Source organism: Sus scrofa, chromosome 10 (genome assembly GCF_000003025.6).
Source record: "Sus scrofa isolate TJ Tabasco breed Duroc chromosome 10, Sscrofa11.1, whole genome shotgun sequence".
In the NCBI taxonomy this organism is placed as follows: domain Eukaryota; kingdom Metazoa; phylum Chordata; class Mammalia; order Artiodactyla; family Suidae; genus Sus; species Sus scrofa.
The window spans coordinates 23759729-23780061 of NC_010452.4; the positions used below are offsets into that span (position 1 = coordinate 23759729).

General features: G+C 62.6%; 1 protein-coding gene across 2 annotated transcripts; it reads right to left on the reverse strand.

Annotated features, from left to right (window-relative positions):
- Window positions 7476-20015, reverse strand: LAD1 (ladinin 1). 2 transcript variants are annotated; one of them, XM_003357674.4, is made up of 10 exons: window positions 18867-20014; window positions 12446-12583; window positions 11429-12212; window positions 10902-11006; window positions 10272-10315; window positions 9181-9253; window positions 8945-9082; window positions 8563-8649; window positions 8255-8329; window positions 7476-8005 (listed from the first exon to the last, which is right to left on the reverse strand). In XM_003357674.4, the coding sequence occupies exons 1-10, from the start codon at window positions 18902-18904 to the stop codon at window positions 8000-8002; spliced, it is 1488 nt and encodes a 495-aa protein (XP_003357722.2). In that variant the 5' UTR covers window positions 18905-20014; the 3' UTR covers window positions 7476-7999. The 2 variants fall into 2 exon arrangements, with proteins under 2 accessions (XP_003357722.2, XP_005668054.2); XM_005667997.3 differs by lacking the exon at window positions 8255-8329 and having other exon boundaries at window positions 18867-20015.

Sequence of the window (20333 nt, forward strand, 5' to 3'; positions counted from 1 at the left end):
AGGGTGGGGTGCGGTCCCCCAGCTCCGCCAGAAGAGCTGGGCCTCTGCCCACCCCCCGGGGACCCTACCGCTGTCCCTCATCAGTCAGTGACCCCAGGGATCCCTCTTCTGGGGGCAGTGCAACCACTTCCAAACACCATCACTCTCCCACCGGCTGTAAACTTAGCCCTTCCGCCTGGCCCAGCAGCCATCACCAAGAAGCGCTGCCCGTCCGCCCCGTCCACGCAGTCTCCCCGGGGAGCGACACCAGACGGCATGGAACAAACCGGGGGTGTGCCTGACACCCCGACACCCCAGACAGATGAGTCTACAGGGAACTGCTCTCAGGGAGGCAGAAAAACCAGTTCCCTTGGTGCCATTTATGACACTCTTAGAACGACGACGCTGCAGAATGGAGAGTAGGAGTTTTGGGGGGAAGGGTGCTGGTGAGAAAGGGCAACGGGGAGGCTGGCGGGGGCTCTAGAGCCCTCAGTGTCCTGACTGCCTGCACACGGGCTAAGGGGAGAAGGTCACACACACATACACACACACCACACACTCCATATACACACACATACACACACGTGCGCAGGTGCACACACCATACACACTCACTCACACCATACACACACACTGTACACACCATATACACACACACCACACATACCATATACATACACTCACACCTTACACACCACACACCCACCATACTCACACACACACACACAGAATGCAGGCAGAACGGGGAATCCTAGTAGATGGTGGATGGTCCCCCCCACCCCCATCCCAGGGTGGCTTGGGGACCACGTCACTCTCACAGCTGCATGTTAATCTGCCACCAGCTCAATAGAAATCGCACCTAATGGAATCTCTCGGGGGAGGGAGTGCACATTCTGAGACACTCGCCCCACAGGACCAGACACGGAGCCGCCGGCCCTCGTACACGGCCCAGGGAGGACGGGTCTTCCAGTGCCCTTCCTCTGTCCTAAGGAGATAGGCCTGGTCCCTGATGCCCGCCCTGGGCTCTCTGAGGACCAGGCTGTCACCTCCTGCCCCGACCAGGAGAAGAGGGAGACAGCTGGCTCCTCCAGCATTTGCCTGTGACCTTGGAGAGGTCACTGACCCCCTACACATGGCTTCCCTCCTCCCCGAGGGGAGCAGGCGAGGGGTGATGTGCGGCCACCCCTGCCTCTGCCCTGCTGGCACCCAGCGCTGCAGCCACCAACTTCTGACTCCGGCTGCAGTGACAGCGGCCTGGACAGTGGTGGTCACTGCCCTCACACCTGTGCCTGCACAGCCTACTGTCATGGCCAAACCGACCCCAGGCACCCATCCGTGGGCATCCAGTGAGCCCCAGTCCTGGCTGCTGGTGTGATGTCCGCCACCAGGCAGCCCCTTTGAGGTGGAGGGGCTCTGAAGGACTTCTGCCCTGGACCCCTGTTGGGGAGACCTCCTGAGACGCAGTGCCACTGCAGCCTCAGACTGGCTGCCCTTTTGAACCTGCTCTAGGTCATCCTGTCCTACCGGGTCATTGGGGCAGGCCCGCCCCAGCCCCACACTGGAGTCGGGGAGAAGGTGGCAGCAAGGGAGGGGCTGGCCACAGGGATCTTTGGGCTCCCCTGTGTGGGGGTGGGGGTGAGGAGAGATGTCAGGTGTGTAAGGTGTCCTGAAAAGATGTACCCCAGAGGGTCTCCAAATGGGGCCTCGGGGGAGACTGGCAGGGGACAGCCTCCGGCCCCAGGTGGGTGGAAGTCTGGCAGACAAGCACTGCCCAGAGCCCCAGTGAGTAGCCAGAACCCGTGGCCTGTTGGAATCTGTCGGAATCTGTCACCTCGAGGTGGGGGAGGTTTCCCAGGGATTGTGTGAGGCCAGCCTGGGCCAGGGCGGATGGGGGGTGTCCTCACCACTCAGAGCCACCCGCACAGCCCTGGAGACCTCCCCCTGTTCCTGCCAGCCCCATCCATCTGGCCCCTAAAAATAGCCTGCCGACCACAAGGCTAGGGGAGGGCTTTCAGCAGACAGGACCAGCTGAGACAATGGTCCAGGGAACTGAGGAAGGGAGGGCTGGGCTGAGGCTGGACAACCAAGAGCCCTGCGGGCACGGTACCACCATCCTCTCCCTCCCCACAGACTGCTTTCTAGCCGGGCTTCCTCACACCCAAGCAATCAGGATCACCTTCCTTGGGAGTAAAGCAAAAACCATAGAAGGCAGAAAGAATACTTGCTATGCGGTCAGTAGATCTGGGTTTAAACCCAATTTTTAAAATGAAAAAAAGAAAGGAGTTCCTGTTGTGGCTCAGTGATAATGAACCCGACTGGGAACCATGAGGTTGCGGGTTCGATCCCTGGCCTTGCTCAGTGGGTTATAGATCCAGCATTACTGTGAGCTGTGTGTAGGCTGGCAGCTGCAGCTTCGATTCGACCTCTAGCCTGGAAACTTCCATAAGCTGCAGGTGCGGCCCTACAAAGCAACAAACAAACAAAAAACACAGTTTTTGCTGTGTGACCTTACTAAGCCACTTAACCTCTCTGATCCTCGGCTTGCCTATCTATAAAACAGAGGAGCTTCCAGTTCTGGTTTGGCAAAAATAATCTCTGAGTTTGTAAGGAATGGCGGTCCCATTCCTGGCCCTCATCCCCAGGCATTCAGCTGGACCCTTCCTAAGCCTGCAGCTGTTAGCCCACTGGCAGAGCTCAGGGACAGGGTACGGGGGAGCAGGTGTTAGGGTGGGACGGAGGGGCAGCGGGCCACTTGAGCCTCTCAGATGCGTCACCTGTCCTGAGAGAAGGAGGCCTCAGGCTGTAAGAGCCAGGTCAGAGGAGGAATCCTGGAGGTCAGAGCCCCCAGCAGCAGGGGGACAGGAATGTGCCCTCAAAGTCCCCGCACTCCTGCCACCCCTTCCCCAGCATTTCTTCCCAGAAGAGGGACTGCTTCTCTCCCCACAGGGCATGTTGGGTGGGGCAAGGGTCACACTCGCAGGGCCCCAGGAGGGGACAGCTAGACTCAGGTTCAACCCTCTAACCCTGTGAGCTGGGGTCACACCCCATGAAAGTGCCCCCAAGGGGCTGCCCCCTTGCTCAGCCCATGGCCTGTCTGGAGAGGGGCACAGTGCTGGGTCTGGGGGTGGTGGGATGAACTCCATGTCTGCATGGGGCAGGGGGTGGGGGAGGGCTCTAGGGGGTCCCTGCCGCCCCTGGACGTGCGGCCTTTCTCAGGCTCCCGACACCTCCTGATTTCTGGGAGAAGAGCATTTGGCCGCAAGGACTGTCCTGAGTGATGTACCCACAGCCTCACTCTGCTCTCTGAGGATAAGAGGACCCACTTGGGGAACCCCCACCTGGAGGGGGAAATGGGGGCCCTGTGGGTCCAGCATCACTGGATTTGATCCACCCATTCTACCAACAGGGAAACTGAGGCCCAGGGAGGAGCTGCTCACCCAAGGCTTCACCAGCACACGGTGCCTTCAGGGGCAGAGCCAGGCCTCCAGCCTCTACCTGAGGGCTCTGGGGCATCCGCAATGCCTCCCCTGCAGCCTCTTCCAGCCCTGATGCCCACTCAGAGGAAACACGGGGACTCGGGACAAAGGAGCCAGGTCCCAGGACACCACCGTGCTGTCCAGAGTCTGTCCATCTTACCTGAGAACGGGGGCTGCAGCCGATCCTGTGGTGTCCGTGCCGTCTGGGGACTGGCCGAGGGCAGGGATGCAGAGGGCTTTAAGCAGGCACGCGGGACCAAGCCCTGCCGAGGGAGGAATGTGGGGCAGGAGACTCGCTGGGGGCGGGGGGGGGGGCGCAGGGGTGTGTCGGCTGCTATTTTGGCAGGTGCTGAGACAGGGCTAAAGGAACATGTCCCCCACGCCATATAAGCCCATGTGGTTGTCCGGCTGCTCAGATAAGCTATTTAAAACCAGGGCAGATAGGCAGGGGACAGGAGGGAGCAGCGTGGGACATAAACCAGCTGTCCCTCCTGAGAATCCCGATAAAGCAGATGCCAGCAGGCTGGGAAGGCAGGCTGGTAGTGGGGCAGGGGCAGAAGATGCTCCTCGTGTCTGGGGGGCGGGGGCACACGGGTGGGGCCACAGCTCGAGCAAAGTGACACCGTGGGTCAGGACGCCATCCGGGCTGCTGGATGTTTCCAGCAGGTGAGGCGGCCTTGGGTGGGAGGCAGGCTCTGCTGGCCTCAGTGAGCACAGTGGGTCTTCACCTGGACCCCTGAGCTCGTGCCAGCTTCCTCGCTGGGCAGGGACTCAACCCACTACAGGACATCAGACACAAGGGAGAACTTCCAGCCAAGAATAAGGATTCGCCTCTGCAAAGCAGGCAGGGAGGGCGGCTAACATTCATGCTACCACGGCTTCCAAACAATGTGAGACCATGACCTCCTAGACCCCCTGGGTTATAGGGACTGCAACCTGCTAGACCTGCTAAACCCACTGAGTTATAGGGACCGTGACCTCCTAGACCCACTGGTTACAGGGACTGTGACCTCCTAGACCCCTGGTTATAGGGACCACGACTTCCTAGACCCCTGGTTAGACCCGCTCCAGACCGCGTTATAGGACACGACCTCCTGATAGGGACGTGATCTCCTAGACCCCTGGTTATAGGCTGATCCTAGGCTGGTTAGGACCGCGACCTCCTAGACCCACTGGTTATAGAGACTGCGACCTGCTAGACCCACTGGCTACAGGGACCGCGACCTGCTAGACCTGCTGGGTTATAGGGACCCGACCCCAGACCCTGGTTATAGGGACTCCTGACCCTGGGGCCGACCTCCAGACCCGCTGGGTTATAGGACCGACCCCGACCCCTAAGACCCCCCCCCCCTGGTTATAGGACCGCCTCCACCCCTGGGACCGCGACCTCCAGACCCGCTGGGTTATAGGGACCACGACCTCCTAGATCCACTGGGTTATAGGGACCGTGATCTCCTAGACCCCCTGGGTTATAGGGACCGTGACCTCCTAGACCCCCTGGGTTATAGAGACTGCGACCTGCTAGACCCACTGGGTTATAGGGTCCACAAGGCCAACCTGCAGTTTGGGGGTTTGCTTGTGTGTCCACCACCCCTAGCACAGCACCCAGACATCTTAAGGCCACAGTATGGGGTGAAAGCAAAGGAGGAGGATGCGAGTCCAACTCCTCCTCCACTTCCTTGACCCTTGAAGGCCCCCATCCCACCTGACTCGCAAGAGGGCACGCCCCTCCTCTAGCCCAGCCCGCTCCTCCCCATGAGCCCCTGAACCCTGAACCCCAGATCCTGTCCGTTGGTGGTCCCCACTCTTTGTGGGCAGAGAAAGCGAGTCCACCCACCCCGCTGCATCTCCTCTCACCCAAGCCCAGCCCTCCCCCTCCCCACCAGGAACCACATGCAGGGTCCCCCACCAATGTCCTTGAAAGCGTCCCGCACTTGCTCCTCACTCTCTGGCCCTGCCACTCAGCTGAAATCATCCCTTCCATGGTCCCCAGCGGCCTCTGAGCCCAGTGGCCTGATTCCCACCTCCAGGCTTATCCCCAATCATGTGGCCCCTTCTGGCCGCCAGCAGATCCGGGGCAGGGCAGGCTGAAGCCACATGCCTGCAGCCAGCACCCTGGGGGAGGGGGAGACCCTGGGGGGCAGGGGGAGGGGGAAGGGTGAGCAACTGTCCAGAAACAGGGGGCCCCAGCTCCTGCTCTCCTACTCCCACCCCCGGGCCCAGCCTCACTTTGTGGGCCTGGAATCTCCTGGCATTTAGGAATGGCTTTTCCTAAGCCCTCCCTTAACTGGGTGACGTCGCCTGAAAGCCCAGCCGGCCTTTAAATGGGTCTCATCTGCTTGCATGAGCCTGGGAGGTTCTGGGCATCCGTGGACCAACTATGAGCCTTTCACTGGCCGCTCAAAGGCGGGGACTGGATTCGGAGAGCGGGTGGTGGCAGTCACTCGGCCAGGGAGTCTAGCCACCCTCAGGCAGCCACACATAGTTGTACTGTCCCCTTGAGGGGAGGGGAGAGAAAACAGATGGTGCTTGGCCAGAATGTTACTGGAAGAAGCAGATGCAAGGATGCTGCTTGCCGATTTGAGCACCCACAGGAGGACAGGCCACTTGTGAGGTCTGGGGCCTCCAGGCAGGAAGGCGGGCAGGCAGGGCCCAGAGGGTGGGGAACCTATTCTGTCTCTGGAGGGAGCGCAGTGTCACCTCCTGGAGAGGCCTTCTCGCCCACCTTCCCACCCAGTCACTCCCAGGCCACACGCTGTCCTCACACCTGTCACCTGCTGAAATCATCCTGGGCAGGCCTCCATCTTCTGGTTTGCAGCCTGTCTCCATGACAAGAGGGCAGGACCCTCATGGGGCGGGGCAGATCATGAGTGCAAGGGAGTGGGAGTCACGGGGGCTCCCCCCACACCCTGCCCAGCAGTCATCCCTCGGAGGGCACCCCAGCGTGGCTACATGGGGGCACAAAGGGCTCCTCTGTCCGAGGGCAGCAGCTGCCAGGTCCCAGAACCTCAGACCCCCCAGGACCAGGTGGGTCCCCTCGGAGGTCCCCATGCTGGAGGGAAGGTTCCAGGGCACAGCTGTGCCTGCTGGACAAATTCACCTACCAGACTTTCCCAAGTTTAGATTTCATTGCTGGTTTGAACCCTGAGTTCCTGGCAGGGCCAGAGCCACGCAGCCCCTGTCTCTGGGTGGTGCTCGCCCCACCCCAGCTTCGTCCTCGAACCCTGGAGTGGACCCTCGTTAAAGCTTCAGCCCCGGTAGTTGGTGGGCCCCCTCTACCTCTACCACGGGGCCGGCCACAGGAGACCCATCAGCTGGAGATGGGCCAACCCGGGGTCACTGACGGGGCCCCAAAAGCCTTCTGTCCCCTGAGCCCCAGGATCCAAGACAGGAACCCTCAGACTCACATGGGCCGGATGAGGCTGGCCCTTCTGCCCGCAGGCTCGGGGGCCTGGCGATCCCCTCGGGCTGAGTTCTGAGGAGCCCAGGGGTTCCCAGGGAGCCTGGCTGAGGGCAAAGGGGACTGGGCTCTGTACCTGTGCTCCTGCAGCTGGCCCTAGGGAGCTCCCAGCTGCCACTTGGGACCAGAACTCTTAACTTCATTCTGATGATGCAAAGAAAATGTGTGCACGTGTGTGTGTATCTGTTTACAAGTGTATACACTTGTGCACACGCACAAATACCCCCCACACACACACACACATGAATCCCCACCCACACAAAGTGCTCTGACTGGCACCACACTGATGGTGAGTTCAGCTTGTCTTAGATTCTGGGTGGGCTCAGCATCCTCCTCGGTCACACCAGCCATGATGTGGGGGAGAGGATTTGGGGAGCACTGTTTGGGTGTGTGGCAGCAGGCCTGACACTGTATATGGCAGTTCTGCCCCAAGGGTCACCATGCTAGGACACCTGGGGAGCCACCCCCGAAGTGTGAGGAAGAGAAGGGGCCGCCGGGACAGGGATGATGCCCCCCACACTGCAGATGGTGCCATGAAAAAGCAAGCGTTCAGGAAGGAATCCATTTGAAGGTATTATTAGTCACTTCCACCTGAGAGTGAATGAGTTTATCAGCTCTTTCCTGAGAACAGAGGGAGAGGCACAGGAAGGCACCCAGGGCTTGGCCGGAGCAGCAGGTCAGGGTCGTGCGGGAGAACAAAGCAGGGATGAGGCCCGAGGATGACAGTGTGACGCCTCCAGCCCCGGAGAGCTGGGAGTGGCCCAGGGACGGAGGGGGTGGACCGGCCTCCGAGAGGTACACATACACCAAGACACCTGCTGGGCGCAGACCACACAAGTGACCCTGGGCTTCCCGGGGGACGGCGCCACCCTGACCCTGGAAGGGAGCCAGGAGCAGGAGCATCTCTGGACAGGACGACGTGGATGAGAGCTGTGCTGTGCCCAGGCTCCACCATGCCTGCAGCAGGACAAGATCCGGGCACACCGTCCAAGGGTCCCAGGGTCCCTGGTCCCAGGTCCAGAGGCAGAAGGGGAGCAGGGCGATGAGATAGGGGTGCAGCTGCAGGGCCCTGAGCCCAGGCTCCTCACACCTGCGGGGAAGAGGGCTGTGAGAACAAGAGGGGCTCCTGGGCTGAACAGGAGGGCAGCTGTCTCCCCCAGATCTGGCTGAAGGCGGGTGGGGCGCTCACACAGCCAGGGGGAGCAGCCAGCAGAAGGTGCGGCCAGTGTTCTGGAGGTTGGGGCAAGCCTGCCTGAGAGCAGGGCTGTGCAAACGCAGGCCAGGTGGGGTGCAGGGGTGTGCGTGGGCATCTCCCCAAGGCAGCCCCCCCGCCCCGCACCTGGGCATCCAGGGAGGGATCTGTTTTCTTTCTCCACTGGGTCCTCCTGGCAGCGGCCGACTCTTTCTGTACCTCCTGGTTGTGGGCATTTGGGCAGAGACCAAGGGCTCAGGCCGACAGTGACAGGCGAGGGACTCGGGACCCCCAGGCCCCTCCCCTTCCTGGGGGAGGACCCCAGACCCTCCTCTCTGCTGCCTCCTGACCCTCAGGCTTCTCCACAGCCATCCCCACTCCCAGAATGGCTCCTCTGCCGTGATCACTCTGCCACCAAGGGCCCGTGGAGAGAGACCTCGGGAGGGACAGGGTACCTGGGGGTCCCGATCCCCAGACTCCTGGGTCCTGCTGATCCACAGGTTGAGCCTTGATGTCACAACCCCCGAGAGCTTCAAGTCTTCCTGAAAAGAGAGGTTCCATCTCGGGTCGGACCTCAACCTCACCCACATCCAACAGCTCAGGCCACAGGGGCCAGGAAGGCCCTGCCATCCCCCAGAGCTGAGCGCACAGCTAAGAGCACCAGGCTCAGGAACAGGAGTGGTGGGGAACTCAAGGGAGCAGCAGCTTCTGCCAACATCGATGCCTGAACATACAGAGCTGCCGGCGGCAGCCATGGCCAAGGCCAGGTCCACAGCTTGGGGTTCGCAGACCCCCAGCCTCAGAGGTCTGAAGTCCTGGGTGGCCTGAGCCACTCACCTTCCGGCTGGACGTGGGTTCTTCTCGTCCCTGGCCCGCCAGCTCCTTCTCAAAGAGGTGGCGCTTTCTGGCCACATCCACGGGAGCCACCAGGAACTCAGTGCGGGTGGAGCCGGGATACTTGACAGATTCTGACCGCTGGGAGCAGAGAGCACAGGGTGCTGATCCTCCAGGTGGGCCTGGCCCCGCCCACCACTCTGGCCATGGCCCCGCCCCCAGCTAGGCCCGCTGCCCACCTGTATAGCTGTGTGGTATCTTTCCAGCTTCTGGCCTAAACTGACCGAACTGGCTGGGAGCCTCATGCTGGCACTGCGGGGCAGGGAGACAGGGCAAGATACATCAGGAGAGACCCCCTCCACCCCCTAGGGAGACCAGGCCTGCCCCCTCCTCACCGCACCCCTTTGGCAGAGAACATGGCCTCAATCACTGAATGAGACTAAAGTGACTTGGCCAAGGTACAGACACGCCAGGGTCTCCCTGTCATCTCTCGAGCAGCCTATCCAGTAGGATGTCCCCAGGAGCAGAAGCAGCTACCCCTCCCTTCCCACCTTCCCCACCCCCACACCACACCCAGACCAACCCCATCCTGTCCTCAGGCCACAGGACAGTGTGCATATGAGATGGCCTGGTCCTGCCTGCCCTGACACCGTGTCCCCCTTCCCGCACTGACCACCAGCCAGTGGGACACCATGCGTATCACACCCAGAGCCCTTCCACATGCTGTTCCTTCCATTCTGATGCATCCCCAGACTTCCCCCTGGAACCCTCCCTCTAGGTCAAGTCCCTGGATGGGCATCGCTGTGACCTAGCCCCCAGCTCCCGTGGGCCGAGCGGCCGCAGCCACGCAGCTCCAGCCCTCCCTCCACATTCCAACCCAGCAGCTCTGAGCAGAGGGGCTCTCACATGTCTACTGTCCAGTGTGAGCTGCGTGAGGGCAGCACACATGTGTTACCCACCCTGCCCCCCCCCAGCCCACCCCAGGCCTCGCCTGGACAGGAGGCCTCAGAGGAAGTTCAGGGGCAGATGGACGCAACATGAGGGCGTGAAATCCCGACGGGTAAGCACCACTGCATCTCAGATCCTGTTTCAGTTCTTATAAAAAACGCACAGTCCCCCAACCACATCCACACTCCGGGGTGTAGGATGCTCGCTAAACATGCAGGCTCCCAGGCACCCGCACCCCGCCCGCCAGAGCAGAGGTGTCCCCTCCCCCCACCGCCTCCTCTGCCTCCAGAGCTCCCCCAAGTCCCATGTGCTCCAAGCATCTCCTCTGGCCACCCCCCACGGTCCACGTATCGGGCCTCAGCTCCTTGTGTTGACCCCTGACCTGCGGGTCAAGGCTGCCTCTGAGATGTCTCTCTTGGGGCTCATCTGAAATGAGAAGGAAGGTGCTGATGAGGGGGGGACCCCCAGGGCCCATGGCACCCTCACCCAGCTCTCAGAACACATCCTCCTGCTGAAACCACCCCCATCTCTCTCAGCCCCCAACCGACCCCCATCAAAGGCCCACCCCCACCAGGCCGGGTCAGCAGCTTCTCCTCAAACCCATAGCTCTTCTTGGGGTACCTGCAACCCCCTGCCTCCCGTCTGGCTCCCCACTGGCCCGAGCCCGTAAGCGGGGACTGGCACTGCCATGAGCAGGCCTCCAGCCTCCCACCAGGGCTTCACACGCACAGTCCATCAAAAACACGAGTGGATGACCCAGTAAGCACGGGAACGGGGAGTGAGTTCCAGAATAAAGTGAGATGACCAGCCTGGGTCCATGGGCGAGGAGGGGCTCTCACCGCAGTCCCCCTGCACCCCTCCTGCAGCCTGGCCTTGGCCCCTGTCCACCTGATCCCACCTCATCTCCTCCTGCACCTGCGGGCATCTGAGGCCCCCTCTCTGCAGACAACCCACCCCAGCATCTAGCCCAGGTCCAAGCTGTAACGGAGGCTGGGTTCCTCCAGGGCCTCACCCGAAAGGAGATAGTCCTGGGGCTGGAGCGGCGGAGGGAGCTGCTGTAGGTGGCCCCGGTGGGCGAGGATGTGTCCACCTCATCCTCCCTGCTGGGGATCTTCACCTGGATGGGGCAGGGGAGTGTCACGCGGGAGGTCTGGGTCGCCCTGAGCCTGAGCTGCTGTAGGGGCCCCCCAGCCTGATCTGCCAAGGGCTGCAGGCAGGACGGTCCAGGCCCCCATCCACTGCCTCTTGCCCATCTGCCTCTGCCGTGGGGTTGGTGGACCAGTCCCAGGCCCCCAGGCAGGGCTTTCCAGGGGAACTTCTAGAAGGATCTGAGGCTTCCCAAGGTCTGCAGGAAGGATGAGGATGTGCTGTGGGTACCAGGTGCTCCCCATGGCACCTGGGTCCCCCATCCAACAGCAGTGGAGCAGGTAAGGATGGAAGGACTGGCCAAGGCCGGCCTAGAGGTAGGAGGACAGAAGACAGGGAGAGGGAGCCAGAGACCACCCAGGAGCAGGGAGTGGGGGCAGGGGCACCGCCCACCTGGAGAGTGATGGGTGGGAGGCGGCCAGCTACAGCCCGGGGCTCCGAGGCGGGGGATGCGGGCTGCTCCTCAGGGCGGGCCCTCCTCTGCCCCTGGGTGATGGACGGGCTCTTCCCGGAGGCTGGCTGCTCCTGGGCCTGCCCCGAGGCTGCTGCCCTGGTGGGGGCCGGCTCTGGCCCCGAGGCCATGGGCTTCTCAAAGACCTCCGCCTTCTCAGACACGAGTCTCTTCTCCGAGCCCCGCGTCTTCCCTGGGGCGGGCAGCTTCTCTGAGATGCTTGCTTTTTCTGAGAGGGATCTCTTTCCTGAGACGGTTCTTTTCTCCAACACGGCGATCTTCTCCAACACAGACACTTTCTCAGGGCCTGGGGACCTCTCGGAGACGGAGACTTCCTCGGAGTCTGGGCTCCTTTCGGGGCACGTCTTCCCTGGAGCAGCGGGCTTCTCCGAGCCCCACTTCCTGCCGCCCGATGGCTCCTTGCCCGCGCTCTCCTCCTCCCGGGCCCCGGAGCCCCACCGCTCCCGGCTCAGTGTCCGGTGAGGCGGCAGCTCCACCTCCTTCCTGGGCACCAGGGGCCGCTGCCCGGCCTGCCCAGCGCCCTCGCTGTCCCCCTGCTCTGCCTCCAGCTGCTCCCGGACGGGAGCCTGTGCTGCTTCCACCAGCCGCTGCCTCTGTCTCCGCTCTTGCCGCGTCCTAACGACAGTGCGCACGTCCTCGTTCTCATCCTTGGAGTCTGGGGGGGGCGGCTGCTGGGGTATCTCCGCCTCCTCCACACTCGGCAGTCTGAGTCGGAAGGTGGGAGATGAGGTGAGAGCCAGTCAGAGGCCATCAGAGAAGGGAGTGACCCTGGGGTGCCCCCAACCCAGGGAAGATGCCCCTGGGGCCGCCCTCCCGGGAGGGGTCAACGAGAGAACCATGGCCTCCCCCCACCACCTTTTATCTGCTTTACATATGGGGCTTCAAAGGCTTCCTGGGGTCCATCAGGGACCCAGGACAGGGGTGCCCCCCCTCAGCACCTCTCCGGGGCCGGTGGGTCTGCATCCAGGGCCGGTGGGGCTGCCTCGTCGTCGGTGGTGGAGCTCAGGTTGCGGTGCCGCCGCCTCCGCTCCCGCTCTTGCTCCTCCTCATCCTCCAGGGTCCATTGCCTGGCCAGGCTGGAGGGGGAGGGCAGGGGGTGGTCAGTGCGGCATAGCAGAGCCCCAGCCCCCACGGCTAGGACAATCAAGACTGGTTCCCACATGGCCAATGTCCCCCCCACGGGGGGAGGACACTGGGCTGGACTTCTCCTTGGACCCCAGTATGGGATGTGGGGCCCCCTCCGAGTGGGGGAGGGATGTGGGGCCCACTCCCTGGGAGTGGGGAGGGGCAGGGACATGGGAGGGGGGCCGCTGTCCTACATGACGGAGGTGGGTGAACTTGACAAGGCCCCTTCTCTGGTCAGGGTACTCGACAGCCCTCGCAGAAATGCTGGCAGTTACTCAGGTCCCCACAGGAATTCCTAGCTCCCAAACCAGACCAGTTACACCTGGAAGCGAATCCAGCGTCACCCTCCCTCACCCCCCAGGAGCTCCTCAAGCCAATGTTGCCTTCGAGGACCAGCTCTCATGTGCCCAGGACCAAGGGGCACACCCTTCTTTGGGCTCTGCCCCCCCCCACCTTCATCTACAGGACCCGCTGGGCACTCACAGCCCCCATCAGGCCCCCAGCCACTTCCTTCAGCATCACCCACCCAGCCACCTCCCATACAGGCACCCCTCCTGGTCACCCCCACTTCCCCGTCCACCTCCAGCTGTCCTCATCCACCTATCCTGCCACCCCCAACCCCCTTCCTGCATCCGCCTACCATCCCAACCAAAGAGCAAATGTGCTGAGGACTGGGCTGGGCCAACACCCCCCCACCACTGGGAACTGTGGGTTCACAGGCCAAGGCAGGGCCCCCGCCTGGGGCACCTGGCATCTAGCAAGAAAGAGAAGCGCGTCCCCCGGGAACCTCCCGCCAGAGCTTGGTGGTGGCCCTGCACGGGGAGGGATGGTCACTGCCAGCCAGGAGCATCAGGAGGTCCCAAAAGAGGCTGAACCTGGGCCAGACCTCGGGACAGGTGATGAGAGCGGCTGGAAGAAGCCGGCGGTGCAGAAGGAGGTTGGGGAGACGAGCAAGCCTAGAGGTCAGAGGTAGGGCTAGTTGGGGTAGAGCACAGGAGAAGCTCTGGGCTGCAAGGGGGGGGGGGGGTCCCTGGGCCTCCTGCGAACCGCCCCCCTCCCCCTCCGAACACCAGTGCTGTCTGGGGCCCAAGGCCAAAGGGTCTGGAAAAAGCCGCCTTCTCCTGTTGCTGAATCTCAGCAGGGGCTGTAAGGCCCCTCAACCCCCGCAGGGGCCAAACTTGCTGCCCAACACTATCCCTCCCACAGGGACGCACAGGCAACCCAGCCTCAGTCACCTCCTCCCCCCTCAGTTTCCTTTCCTAAAAGGAAAGGAGGAGCCACACAATGGCCCTGAGACCATTCTTCTCCCCCAGGTCCAGCATCGCATCCCCTGGCCCGATACTCACTAACACACATTTTGGAGCACGTCTCTGGCATGCAGCGCAAAGGACACCCACAAGGTGTTGGGGTAGGGGGATCAGACAGGGAGCAAGGAACCCGCAGTGAACAAACGTCAGGAATGGACAGAAGACAAGACAGGGCTGTGCTGGGGGAGGGGAGACAGAGCAGAGGCCTGGGGACCAGGGAAAGCAGGTGGGTTGTACTGCACTTGTGGGGAGTCCCTGGAGCCGCACATGGGTTATTGCATTGATAGGAGCTATTGCACTGAAACCTCTAGGCTGCAGTATAAAGAACTGCGGGGCAGGGGACAGGGGTCGGCGGTGTCAGGAGGCTCCCGCAGTTTCCCAGGTGGGAGCTAAGGCAACATGAACTGGGGTGGTGACAGACGGATGGATTCAGGACACATCGTGAAGAAAGAGCCAGCAGGGTTTGCTGCTGGGCTGGATGGGGATGAGGGGCGAGGAAACAGGAAATCAAGGAAACCTAGATTTGGGGGGTTGAGTGATTCCTGGTGCTGCTCTTGGGGGGATGGGGGCAATCAGGAAGGAACTGAGAGGTCGGGGACAGTGGGAGGGGAAGGAGGAAAGGGGAGTGAGGGGGGCACGCGGACCCCCACCAGGCCAGGGAGCTGCAAAGGCGCAGGAGGGGTTGACCCGGAGGAGGAGTTGGTCCGTCCACACCACTGGGAGGGCAGGGCCACCAGGAGGCACTTCCGGAAGGGATCAGACAAGAAAGGGGCCCTGCTGACAAGCAGCAACTGTGCTGAGAAGGCTTAGGGGGAAGAGCTGCTAAGATGGGACAGTGCCTGAGGATGACGGGGACGGGGACGCAAAGACTCTGCTTTTACAACCGGATGTAATTTACAGATAAGGAACACACGGACCTTAAGTCAGGTTTTCTTCTTAAAGAGGAGCAGAGAGGGTAAGAGAGAAGTGAAAAGAAAGTGAAGGAGTTGCCCTGCAGGGAGAGAAAAGACTCCGGACCAGGGCGCCCCCACACCCCAGAATGCACGCACACACACGCATGTGCACCCTCGGAGGGCAGGGCCCCGTGGAGTTGCCAGGTCTGTGCCTGGATAAGTCGGGGAGCCAAGGGGGAGCAGACCCTAGGCCCCCACAATGCAATCTGCCCATCGTCCATGGAAGGCAACCTCGAGGCACCTCCCACGCCGAGCCTCAGGGTGGCTCTGCGGGGGTGCGGGGAGGGACCTCAGTGCTGCCTGCTTCGCTCAGGTCCTCTCCCATCTTGGGGCGGAGGCCCCACTCCAGGGCCCCTGGTCTCGACCACAGATTTAAACCAGATTCCCTGGGACCTTCGTAACCCCTCCCTCCCTCCCACTCCACCCCTACACAATCCCTGCATAGGCGAGAGGCCCCCAGACACACCCGCAGCCGGCTGGGCCGGGGCCTCTGGGATTCCTTGGGCCTGAGCAAGCCCGTTCCCACACCGGGCACTCAGCCCTCAGGGGAGCTGCTGCTTTGTTCCCGGGACCTGCGACGTCCTGCATGGCGTGTGATCTGTCAGCACCCCAGTCTCCTGGAAGTGACTCACTCCTAGGCAGGTCCGCGCCCTGAGGGGTCTCAGGGCCAGGGCGCAGGAAGTGGGACCCCGGTATCCTGGAGTGTCCCCCAGCTTGGCACCAAGACCCCAGCACTCCCCCGAGTGATGTGGTCACCCTCCCCCACACACACCCCCAGAAAACTGTCATCTCCATCAGCCAAGAGCTGTTCTGCTCAAGATGAGGAAACGGATGGACGGATGGACAGGAAGGAGGGGCAAGGGTCGGGCTCCTGGGGAGGCAGCGAAGCCCCAGGAAGAAACAGACGATAATCAAGCATCCAAACCTGCTTACCATTCAGGAGCTCAACACACAATATTTGCTGAACATGGTGAGCAGTAAATGAATGAATAAAGGGACAAAGGAAGAAAGGAGAAATGAAGGCTTCAGCCTGTGCTTAGGACTAGGCTGGGTGCTGTTCCAAGCAGGGCACAAAACCCTTGACAAGAGGTCCTGACAAACTTTGGGGGGGGAAGGAGGGGTTATCCCCGTTCTGCAGATGAGGGCTCTGAGCCCTGTAATATGTTCCCCAGATAGAAGCTGATTGAAAAAAGGAACTACAATCCCAGGTCAGCCTCTGGAGAGCCCTTAACCACAGGCCCAAATGCTGGAAGCCCGCAGCTGAATAGAGGGAGGAAGAGGGAAGTTTGAGGGGGCCTCGGAAGATGTGCAGGCCCCCCCCAGCACAGGCCTGAGCTCATGGTACAGCCCAGGAAGAAGGTGTGGGGAGCCCCAGGGCCAGGCCAGGGGGACCCTGTAGGTCCCAGGCCCCCAGGAGCCCCAGCCACTCTCACCAGGTGATGCTGCAACCTTGGGCGGCTGCCCCACCCCCTCCCTCTCCACCACCCTTCCCTCCACATCCTGGCCCCGCTCTGGGGACACACACCCCTCCCTTTGCCTCCATGCAGGACGACCCACCTCCCCCCAAGATCCGGCCCTCACCAGCTCCATCTTCAGAAGAAGGGCCCTCCTCCTCCCTGAAAGTTCTGGAAGGCCGTCAGCCCTCTGCTCCGAGGAGAGCTGGTTCCGCCCCCTCCCACGGGCATCCTTCCTGCTGGTCCTTCCTTCTGCAGCAGCTAAGGGTAGGCTCACCCGGAGAAGTTTCCTTCCCCAGTGAAACCACGCAGTGCAGCTACTATCTATGTAGAGACCAAAGCTCAGCCGCCCTTTAAAGCAGGAAAGGTGTGAAGGCTGCCCCCTAGCGTCCTCGGAGCCCTGGGGCTCAAAGAGCAAATCTGCCAAGTTTGGAAGGAGAGAAAAAAAGCCAGCTCCAGAAAAGTGGCTCAGAAAAGCCACCGGGCTAGGAGTTGCAGCTCTGACTGGCCACCTGACCCTGGGCCAGTCTGCAGCCCCTGAGGGGGGACAGGCCTTCTGCATGACGATGGGTCACAGTGGGTGTCGGCAAGGTCCCTTCCAGCCCTGATGGTCCAGGGTAAGGTGTCAGGGAGAACCAACAGCTCGGGAGGCGGGAGAGCAGGGCAATGATTAACCCCTGTCCGCTTGGCCTGGGCGCTCCAGAGCCACCCTCACCCCCCGCAGACAGGCCCGCCCGGCCTCACCCGTCATCAGCCGGCCCAGGGAGGAGAGGGCAAGGCCGCTGAGCAGGGCACCGGGCCAGCCAGCTCACCACCGCCCCCAACCCTGGGGGCTGGAGCCCTGAATTCCTACTTGGTGCCAAGGATGGGCTGCAGGCTGGCCCTCAGCTGCCCACCCGGACCCTGTCTGGGGCCGCCCTCCTCAGCCTCCCAGGCAGGGTTGACAGTGATTCACAGCCCTGCCCTGCTGCCAGCTGAGGCTTGTTCCCCGGGATCAGGGAGGGAGGGAGAGTCCGCTCCAGGTGCCTCATCGGGGTGACTCTTGGCAACAGCTGTGTCTGCCTACAGGGCTGGGCAGGGCTGGGGCCCGAAGGGAGGCCGGGGCTCTGCGGCAGGGCTGGTCCTCCCTCGCTGCCCCAGCTGCACCCCTGCAGCCACAGGGACCCAGACCATCGGGGCAGAGGACCAGCTAAGACCAGCCCAGTTGCCACTCAGCACATACCACCTACTTGCAACCAGGCACATCTCAGACACAGAGTCACACACACCCCAGCAGACGGTGGGCTCCCGACTCAGTTGTGCCTGCTTTGTGCGTTTAACCCGATGCCCTGCATGGTGGTCTTCAATGGACTTCCAAGGCTCAGACCCCGTGTCAGAACCTTCCGCCCACCAACACAGGGCCCGCACATGCGTGCACGCACACGCACAGCCCGAACAGACACTCCTGCCTCAACCCTGGCACAATGACCCACACACAGAGTCCAAGGCCTTGACCCCAGCCCCACCCTCAGCACAGACCCTCCCTGGGTGTGTCCAGCCTCTGCCCAGCCCCAGTCCAGAGCACCAGGCTCCTCCTTTCCTGGGGGGGGGGGCTTTCCCCTTTCTAGCACCCCCTGCCCTGGGCTCCTGAGCATGGGGGTGACTAGGTGACTATGCTTCAGAGCAGTGAGCTCTGAGGGTCCAGGGAAGACAGGGCCTGGAGACTGAACTGAGCTGCCATGGGGAGGCCAGGCGTCAGAGCCTGGGGAAGCTTTGGAGCCCTGGGGAGGGAGGGAGCAGGAGAGCGAGAGCACCTGCACCTGGACGGGGAAGGCCTTTGAGGGGCTGGTCCACAGCAGCAGAGGGGCCCGGCCTCACCAAAGACCCCAAGATTGAGCGCCACCTGAAAGGGGCCCAGGCAGTTTCTACCTGGCAGGAGCCTTCAGGGTCAAAGGAGTGGGGACCCAGCTCGATCCATCTACTGTGTGAGCCTTGGTCTCCTGAGAGCCAGTGGGGGTGGGGGAGTGGGGGGGACCCGAGGTGATAATGCTTGCTTGTGGGGGCCCCACCCGCAGGAGGGGTGCTACCTCCCAGACACCCCCCTTCTCTGACCCTGACAGGAGTCCACTGGGCAGGGATTAGACCCCCAGTCCCTGGACCCTTTGAAAGACCAGCTCACAAGTAAGGACAAGTAAGCCCAGAGGGGGACAGCAACTCTCCTGAAGTCACCCAGCCCAGACAGCACCCCAAAAGGCCACACTCGGAACCTGAGCTTCATCCGTGGGCTCTGGTCCTATTCTGCTGACCCTCCAAGGCCACGGCTGCCTGGCACTGCGCCTCCCTCCTCCTGGCCAAGGGGGCCACTCACAACTCTGGGCAGGACAGCCCTCCCCAGGCACCCTGCTTGCGTCTCAGTCCCCAAGAGAAGGCAGGAAGCGATGGGGTTGCCAGCACCCCTGGGGGGCCCCAGTTTGGCCCCCCACTCTGTCGCCCCCGAGGGCGGCCAGGGCCCCCCGAGGTCGGGAGAGGCCGAGGGCTCACCTGGACAGCGTAGCCCAGCTCTTCCTGCTGCCGGACATGCCGCCGGAGCCCGCGCCCGCCGCGTGCGTCGTGTCCGCTCGGCGCCGCCCCGTGCGCGCCCCGCCCGCCGCCGCCACCGCCGCCGCCGCCGCGGATCAGGTAGGCTCACCTGGCCTCTTATCCCACCGGCCGCGCCCCGCGCAGCCGCGCGCCGCCAGCCGCCCGGGATTGGCCTGTGGGTGGGGGCGTCGCAGATGAAGCCGCCCCGGTCCCCGCCCCGGCCGCGCGCCCAGGACCGGCCGCCGCACCGATGGACCGACCGACGGACGGATCGGCGCCCCAGCCGCGCGGGGCGGAGGCGGGGACTTCCTGCTTGGAACCAGTCGGACCAGCCCGCCAGGCCGCCCCCTCCCGCAGGTGCCACGGCCCCGGGCTGTAGCCCCGGGTCAGGCCCGCTCTCCGCCCGCAAACTGGCTTGGCCCCGGGAAGCCCGGGCGAGAAGCGGGCGGGGAGGTGGAAGCCTGGCTCAGGGCGGGACCGACCCCGGCCCACAGCCCCAGGTCCGGGGAGAAAGCAGGGCGCGCTTCCTCTGTGCTGCGCGCAAAACTGCTGGCACGCCCCGTGCAAAGCCCGCCCCTCCGCAACGGGAGCTTCGGCTGGGTCCTGCAAACACTGGAGTGCCCGCGGCTCTGTAAACGCAAAAGCGCTCTCGCTGGCTGGTCTGGACTTTGCGCTGGAGGGGCCCGGGTGTGGACCCGGCGGAGGAGGCGCGGCTTTTCCCGGAAGGGAGCAGCGAGCAGAGAGCTAGCCCTAGAGTTTTGGAGCAAGTGAGCCAGCATCAGGGACACCCCCTGGCTCCCTTGAAGGGCCGATGGGTGCCCATGCTTCCTGTCCGGGAGCTGGCCTCAGGAGGACCAGGCAGGGTCAGCAGCTGAGCAGGGAGAATCTTATCTTTCCGATGCATCAGAACTACAAGGTCAGCAGCCACGGCTCCCTGTCCCAGAGGAATGAGATGCAGCCCAGGCACCAGGAGGAGAAGCTGGGGGCGGGGAGCCGGTCTGCCAGCTTCCTGCTGGGCCTTGCTGGCCAGCCTGGCCTCCTTGTGGCAGTGAAATCTCCCAATGAAGGCCAAGCTGGCTGCTGAGTAGAGCCCAGGACACAAGCGCACACACGCACACACAAACCTAGCCTGCTAAGGCATCTCCTTCCCCAAACGCCCCCTCCTCCAGAGAGCCTTCCTTCTTGGCCAAAGGAGATGAGTGAGGTTTTATTGTTTTGGGGGTTTTTTTGTTTTGTTTGTTTTGTTTTTCTTTTTAGGGCCTCACCTGCAGCATAGGGAGGTTCCCGGGCTAGGGGTCTAATCAGAGCTGTAGCCACGGGCCTACACCACAGCCACAGCAACACTGGATCTGAGCCACATCTGCAACCTACACCACAGCTCATGGCAATGCCGGATCCTTAACCCACTGAGCAAGGCCAGGGATCGAA